The 18693-nt window shown below is 31.5% G+C and overlaps 2 protein-coding genes across 5 annotated transcripts in view; one reads left to right on the top strand and one right to left on the bottom strand.

Moving 5' to 3' along the window:
- Positions 1–1959: 1959 nt before the first annotated feature.
- On the bottom strand, positions 1960–10084 carry LOC134720810 (retinitis pigmentosa 9 protein-like). 2 transcript variants are annotated; one of them, XM_063583326.1, is made up of 5 exons: positions 10022–10084; positions 6257–6340; positions 5790–5884; positions 4532–4602; positions 1960–3177 (listed from the first exon to the last, which is right to left on the bottom strand). In XM_063583326.1, the coding sequence occupies exons 2-5, from the start codon at positions 6288–6290 to the stop codon at positions 2889–2891; spliced, it is 489 nt and encodes a 162-aa protein (XP_063439396.1). In that variant the 5' UTR covers positions 6291–6340; positions 10022–10084; the 3' UTR covers positions 1960–2888. The 2 variants fall into 2 exon arrangements, with proteins under 2 accessions (XP_063439396.1, XP_063439397.1); XM_063583327.1 differs by having other exon boundaries at positions 10038–10080.
- Positions 7732–18693, top strand: part of LOC134720808 (probable tRNA N6-adenosine threonylcarbamoyltransferase) — a 24250-nt gene continuing 13288 nt past the window's right edge. The window contains exons 1-5 of one of the 3 annotated variants that reach the window (XM_063583325.1): positions 7732–7756; positions 16381–16497; positions 17499–17618; positions 17934–18035; positions 18612–18685. In XM_063583325.1, the coding sequence (XP_063439395.1) occupies positions 16383–16497; positions 17499–17618; positions 17934–18035; positions 18612–18685 (411 nt within the window). In that variant the 5' untranslated portion in view covers positions 7732–7756; positions 16381–16382. Of the gene's footprint in view, positions 7757–9698; positions 9837–10295; positions 10452–16380; positions 16498–17498; positions 17619–17933; positions 18036–18611; positions 18686–18693 lie in introns of those variants that run through there. The other 2 variants (XM_063583324.1, XM_063583323.1) reach the window with 2 other exon arrangements.

The following is an 18693-nucleotide window of genomic DNA, read 5'->3' as shown; positions in this document are numbered from 1 at the left end:
TTAACAATGACCAATGAATCGTGAAAATAAGGTCATGATCGTATGGTACATAAATTGATAAAAAGGTCCATAGAGCGCAGCTTCAACGATTGCAGAGGTCTAACCATGAACAGTTAGGGTAGGTAAGGACAGTCACATCATTCAAACTTGTTACAGCTCTGAATTCGAATTGTGATTCAAAATTTGAAACATCATAGGTTTCTGACACATAATGAATGAGTTCCAGGAACTTGGAGATTTGAAATGGGACATTTGTCTATCATTGTGCAATATCTAATTTTTAAATACATGATTCCATTCAGCTTACCATGAAACCCCGAGAATTCAATTTTGTTGAAGTCAAACAAAGTTTAATTTTGGATCCTTAGAATCTTAATGTGGACAAATTTAAAAACAAGACCCAAAATTACAAATCTGAATATACAATTAGATTTGGAATAGTAAAGAACCCCAAACCAATTGAAATCAGTCAAGAAATAAGCAATGTACAAAAAGAATAAGAACAATAATGTCTTTGGTTCCTTTTTCTGGAAACCAAATAATTTCTAACGATAACCTCAAGAATTGAGAATATCAAAGCAGTTACCTTATATTGACCAATGAACCATTAAAATAAGGTAAAGGTTAGATGATACCAATTCAACTAGATAAACATGTTCACACTACAATTATTCAATACATTATTTATAGATGACATATTGCTATTTGTATTTGGAAAACAGACAAAAACACAAAAACTAAATATCGACCAATGAAACCATAACAATGAGACCAAGGTCAGAGGATATTGGCTAGACATACACAAACTATAGTTGTCCTATTGCTTATAGTATCTTATAAACTGGTAAAACCACAAAAACTTATCACTGACCAGTTACCATAACCATGAAGTTCATATGTATCTAACCAGATAATGGAGAGTTGTCTCATTGGCTCTGACACCACATCTTCCTATATCTAATCAATTCTGTACACCTTATAATCATTCCATACACCAAATGCTTTTTCTCTCAATACTTCATGTCAAAATGCCAGTTTATAATTGGTTAATACAAGGGAGATAATTTACTCTATCCCATGGTAAATACAAGATAACTGCTCTATTACCCTTCACAGAGACACTTGCTCAAGTTTGCACTTTATTAGATATAGATGCCATCATGGTTGTCATGTACAAGACATCATAATTTATCCCTTCCAATTTGAATGTTGATAGATAATAATAAGAGAACATTTAGTATAATAAATCCAATAACACACACCAAAGAGGGTTTATATGGAGCAGAGATTTACCCTATATGTTTGTAAGTACTATATGGTCCTTTAAATGTATATGTACTTAATGCTTCTATAGTTTGTGGGCTCTAGCTTTTCCTGCAATTTGTCAGTGTTGAATGCTCCTATAATCTTGGATTGTTATAGCTCATATAGTTTCTAAGTACTGAATGGTCGTTTTATTCATAAGTACTAAATGGTTCTTTAATTTATGAGTATTAAATGCTCCAAGAGTATGTTATTAGTAAATGGTCCTACACATTGTGAGTATCAACCTGTAGTTTGTGAGTAATAAACTGTTTCTAACCTGAAAGATCACAAACAGAAGAAAGTGATCTCCATTTAGAGTAATCAAAGTTACAGCAATGTCATGTCTACACGTTTAAGAAAAAGAATGGAGAGTGGAAAAAAGAAATCTGTCAAAGAGACAACAATCCAACCAAAGAGCAGTAAACAGACATAGACTCAAATGGTTCTTAAATGCAGAGATAATTACACACAAGCAGATGGCCTTCAGCTGACCCATCAGCAATAATGTATACTTGTTCAACACAACAGATACCACACTCAACTCAGAAACATATATATAAATCAACCAAAATGAAAAAGAACACAAAAATATTTTTTAAAATTTTTATTTCAATAAATTGTAACATTGACCAAATACACATGTATGCAAAATATTCTTGATATCAAAAGGCACATCGTGTACAATATAAAGCAATATGGCACTAAACATATTTTGTCACATTTATTTATAGAAGTAAATTAAAGTAATTCAAAACCTTTTAGTGGTCAATCGCTTATCAAATGCATTTGCTTCATAGAACAACCTCAGTGAATATTTTTCCTTTATGAAGTAGAGAACTTTTTTCATATCTATCTGAAGCTGTGTCTTCAAATAGTAAACTGTAAATCAAGAAATTATTGCGAGGTTTTTATTAATAATGCAAATAATGCGACTCAGTGAGTACTGCAATGAACTTGCATTTTGATAACGAAACTATAGATCTGTATGTAAATTTTTCTTAAATTGCAATAATTGAACTTGCATTCTTGTCAATTTTTGAAAAATGGCAATAATAAATGCAAGCAATAATTTCTGAATTTACAGTATTTTCACCATATGACCTTATATGGGTAAAAAGCACAATTTCAAATTAGCTTTAAAATTAAACAAGCATACTTTTCCCTATATTTTTTTAGCATTCAGATTTAATTGTATATCAATCAGCATTCCAACATAGATTTACATAGGAAATCATCAAGTCAGCCTTTTTTTACTTTAGGGGTCCAAACCTTATAAGGCTATACTAAACTTACCCTAACCCAAAAGTTCAAAACTTAACCCTGAACTATTATGAATCCATAAAACCTAAACTTAATATATAAAAAGCCGAACATAACCATAATCATAAAGTATAGGGACCCCTTAAGTGAAAGAAAGCCATCTACTCCACCTTGACTTAAATGGTAACCTCATTGTAACATTTTTTCATGTCTCTAGATAAAGTATAGAGACCCCTAAAGTGAAAGAAAGCCATCTACTCCACCTTGACTTAAATGGTAACCTCATTGTAACATTTTGTCATACCTCTAGATAAATAATCATATCAAGATTTATGTTTATGATGTTTTTTATGTTTAACTTTATGTTTGGATTTATGTTTTACTTTGTTTTTGGTATGATCTTTAACATTGTCAGAGGAATGCATTTTGTCTGTTTTCAATCTTTTAACTTTTTTATGCTTTGATTTCTTTCTCTTTTTATTCATCTTTAATTCATCATCAACAGATAAAGAATGGGAATGCTTTTTCTTCTTTTTCTTCTGTTTCTTCTTTCCATTTTCAATTTCAGAATCTGAAGATGTGCTTTCAATTAATTCTTTTAACTTTTGCACTCTGAAACATACATAAAAAGGTGTTTATTCTGAATCTGTCTCATTTCAATATGTACTATACATTACTTAAATGTTAATAAGCATAGGCAGATCCTGTGGGGCACAGCCCCCCCCCCCTTTTGTGGGAAAAATTTTGTTGATTATATAGGGAATCACTGAAGCATGACTTGAAAGACCCCCACCCCTTAGGAAAAGTTCTGGATCCGCCACTGATAAGATATTGAACTGTTTAATTGAGGATGGCAATTTTTGTCATATTATTTGTGAGCATTTTCCCCTATCTCATATATGTCTTGAAAGGTATTCTATATTCAATGCAACTACTTATTGATTGAATTACACAACAATAAAATAATTTCAAGTTTGTTAAACAAGATGTAATGATTTTGATGTTGTTTTATCTGATAGGTATACTCAACTTAGAAGTATATTTCAAAGAATAAATGTTGTTTTTTAATACCAACTTAAAATTGTCTCATTTTTTGAGTTTTTTTACTTGACCCACAAAACATTTAAAAAATTAATGATAAAAGAAAAGAATGTGTGTTGAGAGGACACCATGCCCAACTCACACTATCACTACTATGTTCAATGAATAGCAAAATCTGGGTCAAATTCTAATTTGGAATATATCTTAAAAGACAGGAAATACTGCATACACATGCATATGAATGCAGACGCATTTCCTAAGTGTGACGGTTGTCAAAATACTGAAGCTGCAACCCCTTCAATCAAAGTTGGCATTAGACAGCCTTAGATTTTATATTTGTACTAGTACTGCATATTCATATGTATTTGAGCATCACCTTTTCCATAACAGGTAACAACACTCATATTTTTCAACTTAGTAAGAAAATGGTGGTTTAAACCTGTTTTTTTAGCTAGCTAAATAAAGAGCATAAATTTATATAGCTTTTAATTGCTATTAAAAGAGAGAATTATTCTTTAACAAGAAAATAATAAAGATTAGGTATTACAACATATGGGAGGTAACTCTTCACAAAATTTACTTATCTGTCAACAAAAATGTATAATTAAAACCAGAGTGCTCTTTTTTAGTACATTTAGTAAGTAACATTCTTAATGTCATCAGTCACTAAAAGTTTATAAACATGCACAAGATTTGGGCCGATCCATGGTAAAATAAATGGTGAGTATAGTGAGGTGAAATTTGTTAGGACAATTTTAAGCCAAAAAAAATATGCTTTCAATGGTTTATGATTTTTCAAACTAGGATTTTTCAAGTTTGTGCACACAACAAAGCAAAAAAATATATCATCTTCCCTAAAAGCATATATCATTCAAAAAGAATAATAATATTAAATACCACAACATTCATAAAAAAAAGTTTGTACCTTTCTTCTTTTTCTTCCATTTGTTTTCTATCTCTCTCTTCAAAATAGTGCTTCATAGGATCCTCAAAACTCTGAAATCAATATCAATCATTTCCTCACCAAGCATTTTAAGAATTAAAACATAAGATGCTGACCTGATAAGTAAAGTACTAGACAAACTAGGTCCCCTCAAATTATAATATTATTAATATCAATAGTCTTATACTCACACTTCATTCTGGAAAGGACAAGGTATAATAAGGCCTGTTTTTTTTCCCCCAATTTTCTCATTTTCTAAATTTTGCTTTGGAAAGCTACCTATCAAGGTAAAATATACCCTTAAGTTTGAAGTTTGTTTGGATGAACTTCAAATCCATTAATTTCAGAAAATGGGTGAGGTTAGGGGGGTGAAAGGTCATCAAAAACACCAAAAGAAGGGAATATAACAATTTTCTGCCATTGTTTCTTAAAATTCAATAACGTGTGCCTACGTGACCCGGAAAAAAATATATGGCAATTTAGACAGCAAAAATAGTTCTCATGACATTGGAATAAAAAAAATCCTGGCTCACATTGGCGCAGACACTAAAAAAATAAAAAAAATTGTAAAATCAGCTGCAAAATGAATAATATTTACAATATTTGAATAATAATAGAAAGTTACCCCCCTCACCTCACTCAATTGCGAAAATTTATGGTTTTGAAGTTCATCAAAACAAACTTCATCCATCAGGGAATGTTTTAACATAATAAGTAGCTTTCCAAATCAGAATTAGAAAAATGAGAAAATAGGGGGCCAAAAACAGGCCTTATCATACCTTGTCCTTTATCATTGAACTTTTACATTTAAATATGTCATGTATGTAGCATTGTAATTTTTCTGTCCTATTCTAGGTGCAAGCATTTTGCAGATTAAAGCATCTGGTTTCCATGGTTTTGTTTTTTTGTTATATTATCAATTCAAATTCATCTATTTGTCATTTCAATGTAGTATACTTATATGGTGAACGTGGTGATATACATCATCTTTTTAGAAAATGGTGTTTTATTAACAATCTTTGAAGTGCAGATCAAGAAGGTTTGAAAAGTTGGGGGGATCAACCTATTTGTTTTTCTTTTATTTAGAGAATTAAGAACTCGAAAATACTGGGCTCTTGCTTTAAATTTGACTTTCATGTTGATCTTTGTTTTGAAAATTTTAGCCTCCATCAATCTTTTACACTGTCTAGAGAGGTTTTTTATCAGGATTCCAATGCTTAGAAATTGAACTTAAACTCACCCATTTCAGTCTTTGATGAACTTGTGGAGGTTCTATTTGTTTTCCTTTTTCAGGGCATTTGTCTTTCTTGTGTCCATTCTTCTTACAATAAAAACCTAAAATTATAATTTCTTTTTAATAGAATAACAATAATCACAGCATTAACAAGTATTGGAAACCTATAAACAGTGATAGGGCTTCTTAGAGTTCTTTTGTGCAAAATCTAATTAAAATTAAATCCTTTTGTTGTTCCTGTTCTGTTATTTCCATCATCAGGTTGTGCCACACATCTATTTTTTTTTAATTGTGACACGTGAATCTGCAAATTTTCATTTTCAAGATGAGCTGCATTATACATGGAACTTATCGCCAAATGATATCAATGTGTTGACAGTTATCTCCTCTTTCTGTTTAAATAATTTCTTATGAAACTGAAACATCAAATGAGAAAATGAGAAAACAAAATGTAAATATGGATTTATTCTTACACTGAATTGAATCTTTATCCTTTTCTCTTTCCATTTATGTAAACTCTTTTGATAAAATCATTTCATCTTCTGTTAGAGATCAATCTGCAATGAAAAATGTCCTTTCAGACAGACTCAAAAGCAATAAAAGAACAGCGTTCCTGCATCCTCCATGTTGCATATATTATCTTCAAGTTCAACAACTCCAAAATTATTTTTGTTACCCATCTTTTAAACTTGTTGATAAATATCTTATAACAGGGGCTTATACATAATATAATTAGAGTCCAAGCTTACAAGAAATGCAGATATGTCCTGATTAGATTGCAAAACATGTTTAAGCCCACCGTATTTTTGGTCCTGTCCCAAGTCAGGAGCCTCTGGCCTTTGTTTGTCATGTATTAATTTAATTTTAGATTCTTGTGTACAATTTGGAGTTTAGTATGGCATTCATTACCACTGAACTAGTATATATTTGTTTAGGGGCCAGCTGAAGGACGTCTCCCGGTGCGGGAATTTCTCGCTACATTAAAGACCTGTAGGTGACCTTCTGCTGTTGTTTTTTGTATGGTCAGGGGGTGTCTCTTTGACACATTCCCCATTTTCATTCTCAATTCTACTCTATTCAGACTCTGAGCTGATCAATCTTGGCTTTTACTCTAAATGCTGTTTAAAAATTGGAAATAAATAGGTACAGATAAAGAAGTACACTTCCAAGACGTACTGAATATGAGGTTGTCTGCATGTTGATATTGTAAAATATCAGCTTAGAGTCACAATATGAAGTTTTTTGTTGAATGAGCGCAACAAATAAGATAAAAAGTCTTCATATTGTGTCGAGCAGCTTATATTTGACAATATCAAAATGCTGATAACCTTTTGGTTTTAGTGAATGTCATTTGTGCGTTTAGGGGCGTTGTCACTGCCATTCCAATGTTGAGTGAGTGGTTGGAATATTGTACGAATTATTCGGCAAATTGAATTCTTAAAATGGACAATCGATACTGCTGTCATGAGGGAATAGACAACTTTCGAGTTCAATGCAGTTCTGTCAAAAACTCTGGTTTTAGTGATAGTCATTTGTGCGTTTAGGGGTGTTGTCACTTCCATTCCAATGTTGAGCGAGTGGTTGGAAAACTATAATTCTATATTGTACGAATTATTCGGCAAATTGAATTCTCAAAATTGACAATCAGCATTGCTGTCATTAGGGAATTGTCAGTAAGTACCTACAGAACAACCATTATTTCTATTTTATCCTGCACAATGACGATCACTAAGACGCTTGATGAACGTAAATAGTGCAGGAATACAGGCGACCCCCTCTATCTGGTAAATGACGTCATAAAGGCGCGTATAATTGTTGAGTTTTTTACGGTGACGGATGAACTCGAAAGTGGTCTATTGTCAGGAAGTACCTACAGAGCAACCAATATTTCTAGTTTATCCTGCACAATGACAATCACTAAGACACTTCATGGACGTAAATAGTGCAGGGATACAGGCGACCCCCTTTATCTGGTAAATGACGTTATAAAGGCGTGCATAATTGACTAGTTTTTGCCGGTGACGGATGAACTCGAAAGTGATCTATTGATTTATTGGGCTGTATTTGGGTCTTTTGGAAGTGTTATTTAGTTACACCAGCAACCAGAAGATGACCCGATAAGTTCAGGTCAATCTTAACAACGTGGGTTCAAACATTCTGACGTCTCAGACTCTCTGATATATCCTGGTCAACATAGTGGACATCATAAAGCTGTAATATGCAATTTTATTAAGAGCTGAGTAGCGTGATATAGACAGTGGGACGACTGACAACTTACCAATGTAAGACTAGTATAATATTTCTACGTTGTGATGTTACACTAGTTATAATTGTTTTAGATAAGGGTGAAGGTTGGAACCTATTAAAATGTTAAAAACCACTGAATTTGTTTGCACCTGTCCTTAGTTTGGAACATGATTTTATGCAAATAAAATGTTGTTTTTTGGTCCCATGTTGTTAAAATTGCAAATAAAACGATATGCATGAATAAAATGCAGCTAGTGTCAGCAAAATCCTGATATATATACAACATTTGACATGGTTCATGAACTTAAATACTGGGGTTGTAAAAAAGTGTGCTAATTTCATTTGAGAACTCACTCAGGGAAAGAGTGGTTTGATACACCAATTAGGGTATGAATAGATACTTCAATTAGGATACAATAGAGGGGGGATAGGACCTTTGACAGGACTTTGGGATTGGGGGTTTTTATGCTCTGGATTTCAGGATTGACCCTTTCAGGATCCAGGAATTCTTATTTCGTATTTTGGGATTTCATTTTTATAAGCCTGGGATATCAGGAATTCATGTTTTTAAGCCTGGGATTCGGGATCAGGAGCCCTCCTATCCCCCTAACAATACCCCAATTAAGGTATTCCCAAAAAAAAGCATGCGGGTACGAATAGTCAAATTGCCGTTCTAGGCTGCGCGTACCCACATCCGGTTTTCTAATAAAATGCCATCGGATCGGGTATAAAACGTGAAATATCTACGAAAATTGTCGATAATATGGAGATATCGTGTAGAACGAGTGAAAAGTATGAAAAATAATATTTTCAAATTGTATTTATTAGATAATGATACATTATAAACATTGCAAAATTAAATGCACAATGATGGAAAATGAAACTGTATGTACAGTCCCTGCAAGGACTTATATACGTCCCTGAGTGCCTGTAAAAGAAAAACATGATAGAAATTAATACTATCATAATATTTTAATGCAAATTTAAAGAATACAATTTTTATAAATTAAAAAATATACCCATATGATATTTTAAAATAATCTTTTAGTAATATGTAAAACAGAAACTAAAATTTTAAAATATATAAAACTTCTAAAATTAAAGCTTGAGTTTATAAAAATTAAAATTTAAAAAAGCAAGTAATCATGAATAATGAAACATGAACGTAGGCTGGCAACATTTGAAATGTGCAGCGGGGTTGAAATCTGTGCCAAAACAATCATATTTGATATGAAAAATGTGGTCCAAATCTTAATTATTTACATGAATCTTTTATAATTGGTTAAAATTGATATTATTACTTGCTTCTTTAATTTTTATAAACTCAAGCTTTAATTTTAGTAGTTTTATTTTACTTTTTTCTTTTCAGGGACTGTACAGTTTCCATCATTGTGCATTTAATTTTGCAATGTTTATCATGTTTATTATGTATCATTATTTAATAAATACAATTCGAAAATCTTATTTTTTCATATTCTTCACTCGATCGTTCTATACGAAATCCCCATATTATCGATAATTTTCGTATTTATTTCACGTTTCATTCCTGATTTGATGGCATTTTATTAGAAAACCGGATGTGGCTACGTGCAGCCTAGAACGGCAATTTGACTATTCGTACCCGCATGCGGGTATGCGCAGACACTACCATTAAATATAGATTAGTCACTGATGTTTTGATGTGTTTATGGTTTACACTAGTAATTTGGGGGGCCTTTTCCAGCTTGCTTTCTGGTGTGAGTTAAGGCTCAATGTTGAAGACATACAATTCAATAATCAATAAACAGATCTAATTCCTGTAAATAGGTAAAATTTTGGATTTTCTTTTCATAGTTTGTTCAACTTATCATGACATTATGATGAAACATGTCATGTTTGGGATTCTGAACTTGAGCATTTTTCTAATTTTCATTTCATTAGTGATAATTTACAAACTAGGAATGATACACAAGGTCCATGATAGATTTAAAATTCCTAATTTTTAAATCTACCTCAAGCTTCTCTTACAAAGTCAAATCGGATACCAGTCCGTCCCCGTTTCGAGTTTTAGTATATACAATTGCTAAAAGAAAGAACATTTTGGTACAAAAATAAAGAAATCACAATAAATTTGCACACATCAGATTGACTATTGATTTAAAAAATTTCAAAACAAATCTTTGTTCTGTATTTAAGTTGATAAATAATATTCTAGCCATTTTAATTCGGTTCATAATAGTTAAAAGAATGAGCTGTACGGGATCAAACTCCAGTTACTTTAAAATACAAAGCGAAAATACAAACTGAAAGTAGAATTTCTCAGCAGCACTCAACCTCAAGGGAGATATGATATGAACCAGAGACATATTCCCAATAAACACTAATCAACAACAAACTAAAAACCATATCGCAAATTGTTATCAGTGTGTTTTCTTAAAGAAGGTAAATTTAAGCAGCTCAATTAATTGATTAATTGAATTAAATCTATTTTTTGCATTTAGCAGGTCAGGAATAACCACCAATTGGTGGATTATACCTCAATTGACGTATAATCCACCAATTGACGTATAATGGTATAGACCAATTGGTGTATAATTGTTTGTTTTTCAAAACAAATTATTCTACTAAAATGGAGCATTGTTTTCTTAAAACCATATTATGGTATGATAACTTGTCAAACATTCCTAGTTTAGTATAGTGACATAACATACTGCATTTAATCAATAATTGTATTTGCAGTTTCTTCTATTGTTATCTTGTCAATTCTTGATTGGAAAATTTACCTGTAATCAACTGTCAATGGACACCATTACTGTCTGCAGTCATGTGATCATGAGTACAACTCCACAAATGAATGGAGCTCTTTGTTATTACTTGACTTTCATTATAAAGACACAGTGTAGATACTATTCTGTACGTTATCCGGAAGTCGCGATTTTCGAAGCGAGAACTTTTAAATTTTACATTTTAAATTTGATAGATACACTAAATTAACGGTAAGTTGATCATCTGAACATTGCTTAATAACTAAATCAGCTGATATCAATATTCTCAAATGGTTTAGAAATAAATACAGCACATTCATTATTCGTATCTTTGCCTTAATCAAGAGATTTTCAAGTGCATCACTATGGAAAATCAGTCGGTGAACATAAAAACAATATTTGTACCCTCTTATTGTACAAATTAATGTATGAACCAGACTTAGTTAACTAAATGAAGTAGATGTCAAGTGGGGGTAAAAGTTTCAACCAGATCTTTGAAGCCAGAAATAAGAAATTTACACTTGTTTGAATTTCTCACTGTACGATCAGTCTCGCTTGTATATTTTTAAACTGTATGATCAGTCTTTATTTCACTGTATTCTAGTGGTGATTTCCAAAATTATATACGACATATTAAAAGGTGGTATTTTTCTAAATAACACAAATATATTTCAATAAATTCACATCCTAAAAACTTATGAAACATGTTTTAGCTTGATAGGGTGAATTCGACTTACTACATTAAGTATAAGGATGTTTTTATTAAATGTTGCTAAAATAAGAAGAAGGTTTGTTTATAGCTGACTATACGGTATGGGCTTTGCTCATTGTTGAAGGCCGTACAGTGACCTATAGTTGTTAATGTTTGTATCATTTCGGTCTTTTGTGGATAGTTGTCTCATTGGCAATCATACCACATCTTCTTTTTTATATTGTTGTATATATAAGTTTTAGAAATGTCCTCCGTTATACTTAAAATTGTACAAACACACAGATTTAATTGTTATATAAAAATGCATGTATTTACAAACATTCGAAGCCGTACCGATCCGTACAGTAGCCTACTGTTGATCACAGTTCCTTCACTTTGTTTTGGATGTAGATCTGTCTCTTTCACACTCAATTGTGCACCACTTTGTAAACCGGTGGTTTATAGTGATAATGAAGTCCGTCTTTCCGTTCGTCCGTTGGACCGGTACAACATGTTTCGCCGGTTTTGTAAGCGCATCTCCTCATAATACACTTAATATACATTGGGATTTCCAGACATTTTTAAATTGAGAGGGGGTCCATTCAAGGAGAAAAGAGAATTCCAAATATATGTTCCCATCCAAATGCATTGAAAGTTAAAAAAAGAGTTTCAACCGCCTGATCCCAATTTTCTTGAATCCGTCACTGAGCTGAAGTTGCGATATCATTGCCAATGAGACAACCGTCCACAAGAGACCAAAATGACACAGACATTAACAAATATAGGTCACCGTAAAAACTATGGTCTTCAACAATGAGCTAAGCCAATACCACAAAGTCAGCTATAATAGGCCCAAAAATGACAATGTAAAACAACTCAAACAAGAAAATTAACGGCCTTATTTATATAAAAAAAAGGAATGTATTTCGAATTTTATTTAAAATCTCCAAAACAAATTGTTAAACTTTTCTAAAATTGCTCCATTTTTAATCAATTAATTTATTATGGTCCTTCTATTTTGAATTTTTGGTAAACATAGTTTTGATGTTTCTATATCTAAAATACGGACTGTGTCATAACCTATTGTATATCCACAACTTCCTTCAGACACTTGTCATAACTTAATGAATCTTTTTCAGATTCCTTATCATTTAATTCAATTGTGCACCTCTTATTTTGATTTTTTGAAAATTCAGCAGTTTTCTATTTCCATGATAAGGACTTTTCCACTACCTTATTGGGTGGTACCCATTTACTATACGCAACTTTCAAAAACATATATTATTAAAACTTCCTCATATTTGTTATTAAATGATGTCCTTGTGCACCTATAATTTAGTTTTTTTGTGGTTTATTTTTTTTTGCAAAACATGGACTATAGAAGTGGCGGGGTATAATTTCGTTAATTCTTTCCTCTATTCCTAAAGTTTTTAAATAAAACTTTCTCTATCTATTTTTTCGTCATTTTAAAAGAGACAAGCTTGATGTATGTTATCACCAATTGGTCATTGGCAGACGGTGTAAATAGTCTTAAATGTAATAGTTAAACAGATAACTGCAACGACACACTAATACAAAGTCCACAAGCGAATCATGTATTGCCTTTTAGGCATTTGATTTTAAATAAGACTGACAGAACAAAAATATAATTATTTTGCCGTCTACAAAAATCATCGAAAATATATTTGTATTGTCTGATGAAAGAAATTACACGTTATAGTTCCATGGACACAATCATAATATCACATAGACACGTATTTACCTTCAATTTGCCGTTGTTTTTTTCCTTCAAAATCTCGACTGGTCATACAGACAAAAAATCTGAAATCACTACTAGAATACAGTCAGTTTTAGACTGATCGTACAGTAATTGATTTTGGGATCCTCAAGGAAAGCATATTTTTTATTTGAAATACGAACATTCTACTTAAATACGGTAAGAATATTGAAACAGTATATATTTAACTGTAAACTGATGCAAATATTTGCAATAAAAGATTATTTGCTTTGTACTACGAGAGCAAAATTGTCCATCGATTTCACTTTTTTCTATGAAGTTGGCGTGATGCACACGTATATTTTATATTCTACTGCATGTTTTTGTTACAGTTACTCATATTTATGATGCTATACATACATTTAAAATGTGGAAAGCACTTTATAGATATAGGAGTAAACAAATGATGAGAAAAGGCACCAAAACAAAACCGTTCTGTTAGCCAGTTTGAAATCCTCGCTTGGAAAATCGCGACTTCCGGATAGCGTACAGAATAGTATCTACACTGTGTAAAGAGTCAATCATGGTCAATAGTACAAATGTTTCAACAAAAGAATTGTTGTACTCCTGCATTCTCAAGAGATGCAGCAGGCTTTGACAAAACTAAAACTTTTGGAGGACTCGAGAAGGGTCATTAAATAGGTAGCAAGTTGCAAAATCATGCTCCTATCTCACACTAGCATTTTATTACCCCAAAAATGCATTATACGTCAAATGGTCTATACCAATATACCTCAATTGGTGGATTATACGTCAATTGAGGTATAATCCACCAATTAGTGGTTATTCCTGACCTGTTTAGAATTTTATCCAATTTGCTCACTAGCTGACAGATGCATTGGCATTTTTTTGTTTAGACCATGCAGTTTTAACTTGGTAGATTTCTACACTGGTGAATACCATAGAACACCTAAGTTATACATGAGAGACACACTTATCATCTTGTAATGTGTTTTCGTACTAATAACAGTTTTTACTGCTTACGGTTTTCACTGTTTAGTTTTTATTCAGGTGTTTACTCAAATTTAAAAAGCATGTCCTGTAGATTGATTTCAGGTATATAGTTTTTTTGTCAAGGCTTACTACGATTTTTTACTGTTTCCGATTACTTTGCGATTTTTGTATGTCAAAAAAACGGCGTCATATGTTTTCGTATGAAATAAAAATTGAATCAGTACACGGACAGGAAATGACTATAAAATCCGGAAATTAATATTTTCCAAAGTCATGGTTCTGGTGATCGCTTGAATCATAAAAAAAGTTATTAAAGACTTTTCAGTACTAAAAATTACTAGCAAATAGTTTTAGGTTGGTGTTTCATGTGCTGAAATTGTTAGATTTTGATTAGTTTCAGATTGGCACCTGGTTTGTACAAAATACATTATTTTTTCTAAAATAAAATGCAGTTTTCAAAATTTAGGATTAAATATAAAAAAGTTAAGACTGTATTCATCTTCAAGTATCAATGATGTACATATAAAAAGAATTGTCAATAAAATATTGAATAATTAGATTTTGAACAACCATTTTATATAAGAACCCTGTTAATTTTAACTCGCTGGTCGCTGGTTTGTAATTAAAACGGCCAAAAAAAACATATGGCAGTCGTATGCCTTGAAGATCAGATGTCTGACAGGCAAAAAACACATCTGGACTTTATTTTAACCCCTCTGAATTTTTTCCACAACTATTCTAGTGATGCATATTTTTGACATTAAATAACAATGGCTAAATAGGTCAGTTTTATCAAATTTGTTCTAACGTCTTTAAAAAGCCCTGTTGAATATGTTTTAAATTTGTCAAGTTGTAGTAGTGTTATTGTTTTAAATATAGAAACCAAAAAACACACAACAATATACGCGTATGCAGTTGAAACCGACAAAATGTGGTTGATACGAAAAACATATGACATACGAAAACATATGACACGACGATAAGCTTTAAAATTGCATGATTTTTTTAACAAGGTTCATCATAAATAAAAAGACAAATATGGGTGTATTTTCTCTTTCAACTAATATGTGTACAGACTTACAAGTGCAATTTTGAAAGTTTGAAGGCCTGGCATCCACTAGATTCGAAATTTAAATGCATTTAGTGTTAAGTAAATTGTACTCTGTTTTCGTTTAAAAAGATGCATGAGTTGTATTTTTATTCATGTATCAATCTGATTAGTTAATTGGCCTTTTTCAACTGATTTTTATAGTTTGTTCTTTGTTGTACTGTTACAGTTACTGTCCAAGGTTAGAAGGAGGGTTGACGCCTTCAAGCTAAAAGTGTTTAATCCAGCTTCATTCTGTATGTGCCTGTTGGTTCTAATACTAATCTATGGGTTGCTTTAAAATACATATACAATGTATATAAAAGTAAGCACTGAATGTGGTTGTTAAATTGGTTATAATTGAGATTGTGACACAGTGATGACTGCTGTACTCCAATTTTAATAAATTAACCTATTATGTCTTTTTTGTTCAGGCATTGTTGTAAATATAGTGGATTTTGATGCGACTGTCATACAAGTGAGAGGTTTAGCGCTATAAAACCAGGTTCAATCAAACATTTTCTACATTTTGAAATGCCTGTACCAAGTCAGGAATATGACAGTTGTTCAACGTACGGTCCATTCATTTGATGTGTTTTGATTTTGCCTTTTGATTAAGGACTTTCTGTTTTGATTTTTCCTTTGAGTTCAGACTTTTTTTTCTTTTTTTTCTCAAGTTAGGAGCTTGTTATTGAGTGGTTGTCCGTTGTTGCTGTGTAACATACTTGTTTTTCTTTCAATAATTTGTACATGAATTAGGCCGGTAGTATCTCTGTTGAATTGTTTTACATTTGTTGTTTCTGGGCCTTTTATAGCTGACTATGCATTATGGATTTTGCTCATTGTTGAAGACTAAAATCTTTTAAAAAAATCCTTTGATATTAATTTTTCATAATTTTTTAAAGAAAAAAGATGTCAATGTTAAATGTATGAAAAATCTAGAAAATATCTTTTCCAGCCAAATTTTTAATTGTCTTTATTTTCAGGATCAACAATTATTTAACATTATACCAGTTTTTTTGTCCTTATAATATTTGATTTAAGAATACTTGTTTCTTGGTACAATCAATATATTCTTGTTCTTGTTCTGTAAACAGAAATGGTAATTGCAATTGGCTTTGAAGGAAGTGCCAATAAGATTGGAATTGGTATAATACAAGATGGAAAAGTGTTATCAAATCCAAGACGTACCTATATAACTCCACCAGGCCAAGGTATGTAAAGACTTAAAATTTGATATTCATGGTTTTGAAATAAGTACTTGCCAATAAACTATTTCATATAACAGGCTTTTGACTATGAGGTTTATATTTTATTGACAGGTTACTTGATCTGTTGTAGGAAATCCTGGTATTCAGTCAATTGCAAGTAAGAGCAACTTAAGGTGGTACCCAACACTTTCACTTTCACTAAAATTAATTTGGCTCGTTTAATTTTCATTAAATTTTGTCACAGTATTCACTATGACCCTTTTACAAAAATATCAAAATTTCAAAATTTTGAACCGTTTACTCAGAAAAATTACACTGGTTATATAGCAGTTTGACAAACACTAATTTTGATCATTGAGGAGCTTAATATTCCTTTTACAACACAACGTAATTAAAACGTTTAGCTGACTTTACAGAGTTATCTCCCTGTATTGTTAGGTACCACCTTAAAGAAGTAAAATCAAGCTAAAATCAGTAATTTACTGTTTCTTGTTGTCTATAGATGACAAAATCATTGGAACATGTGGAAAACAGCAAACTTTCCCCCACAATTCTACTGATTGTTTGTTTGATTTTATTTCTTTTGATTGCTCTAATTTTTAAGGTTGCAGTATGTCTTATCAAAGCGAAGGTAATCTGTCCAAAAATTATATAATTCAGAGTCAAAAGTCAGTAATATGAAAAAAGTCTATCAGCAAAATATGAACAATTTGTATTTGGATATTAAGAAGAGATATGGTATGAGTAAAAATCAGACACCTCTCCATCCAAGTCACAATTTGTAAAAGTATAGGTCAAAGTACTTGGCATATTGAAAGTTAGGTACAGTTTGGTGTTTGACTTGCCGATATACCTTATATTAATTATTCTTTGAGAACCTGCATTCATTTATAAAATCTTTAAATTATTACATTTTTATCAAAAGAAATTTAAAAAAGAAAAACTGAAATATTAAATTATGATCCTTTTGGTACTAGTATAATATCACTTTTTGTGCGTTATAGGTTTTTTGCCCAGAGACACAGCTAAGCATCATAGAGCCAATGTTCTAGTTGTATTAAAGGAAGCTCTTGATGAGGCTAAAATAGACCCCAAAGACATTGATGTTGTGTGTTATACAAAAGGTCAGTTTGAGATTGTTTCTTATAAACTGTATTTACATCATGTTAATATAACCAACTTTTTTCAGTTTGACCTAATTGTTTTTTCCATAACTTTTTTAGGGTCAATGTTATATAATTAAAATTATTATTGTTCATCAAATAAAATTGTGCATTATGTATTTTCATTTTTTTTGTATTTTGTTTTTTGTGTATTTTGTATATTGTATTTTGTATATTGTATTTTGTATTTTGTGTATTTTGTATATTGTATTTTGTATTTTGTATTTTGTATTTTGTATTTTGTATTTTGTATTTTGTATTTGATTGTTTTAACAGGTCCAGGAATGGGTGCCCCGTTAGTATCTGTTGCCATAGTTGCACGGACAGTAGCACAGTTATGGCAGAAGCCAATCATTGGAGTAAATCACTGTATTGGACGTATCCTTTACTGTATATAAACCTTAACTTTATATCATTGGAGTAAATCACTGTATTGGACGTATCCTTTACTGTATATATACCTTAACTTTATATCATTGGAGTAAATCACTGTATTGGACGTATCCTTTACTGTATACTACTTCTAACTACTATATGTATATATATACTTCAACTTCATGATAACTATCTGTCATATTAATGAAAAATTACATACCTATGAATAAAAGGAGATGTGGGAAATACTAACTACAATGACAGCAACAGAAAAATATAAAACAAACAAAGGATATGCTGTCAACTACTGATATTTTAGAATATCTATACAAAGAAAATCTGACTATTTGTTTATGGTTATATTACGGTAATGGTATTTTTCCTCTCCCTCAGAAAGTTGTACGCTTGATGAAAACAAGCTTGATAATGTCTCCCCACACATTGTGACATTGCTGATAAGGCCTGCTCTGGCCTGGAAGCTGTGATACTAGAATTACATTTCGACTGGGCAGGGTGATATGGCCATAGGGAAGGACAATAAGCTATTTTTATAATGTTTAAACCTTAATTGTAATTCAGATATAGAGATGGGTAGATTGATAACAGGTTCTGAAAATCCTACTGTTTTATATGTTAGTGGTGGAAATACACAGGTAATTCT

Source organism: Mytilus trossulus, chromosome 6 (assembly GCF_036588685.1).
Source record: "Mytilus trossulus isolate FHL-02 chromosome 6, PNRI_Mtr1.1.1.hap1, whole genome shotgun sequence".
Taxonomy (NCBI): domain Eukaryota; kingdom Metazoa; phylum Mollusca; class Bivalvia; order Mytilida; family Mytilidae; genus Mytilus; species Mytilus trossulus.
The sequence above is the reverse complement of the archived record's forward strand: the minus strand, read 5'-3'. Positions and strand labels throughout refer to the sequence as shown.

Bases quoted from the DNA above. Each gene is read 5' to 3' on its own strand.
- LOC134720810 (XM_063583326.1), bottom strand. From the start codon at position 6,290: ATGGAAAGAGAAAAGGATAAAGATTCAATTCAGT. The intron at 5,885-6,256 runs GTAAGAATAAAT...TTATAATTTTAG, and splicing joins GGATAAAGATTCAATTCAGT to GTTTTTATTGTAAGAAGAAT. The intron at 4,603-5,789 runs GTGAGTTTAAGT...TATTGATTTCAG, and splicing joins TTCATCAAAGACTGAAATGG to AGTTTTGAGGATCCTATGAA.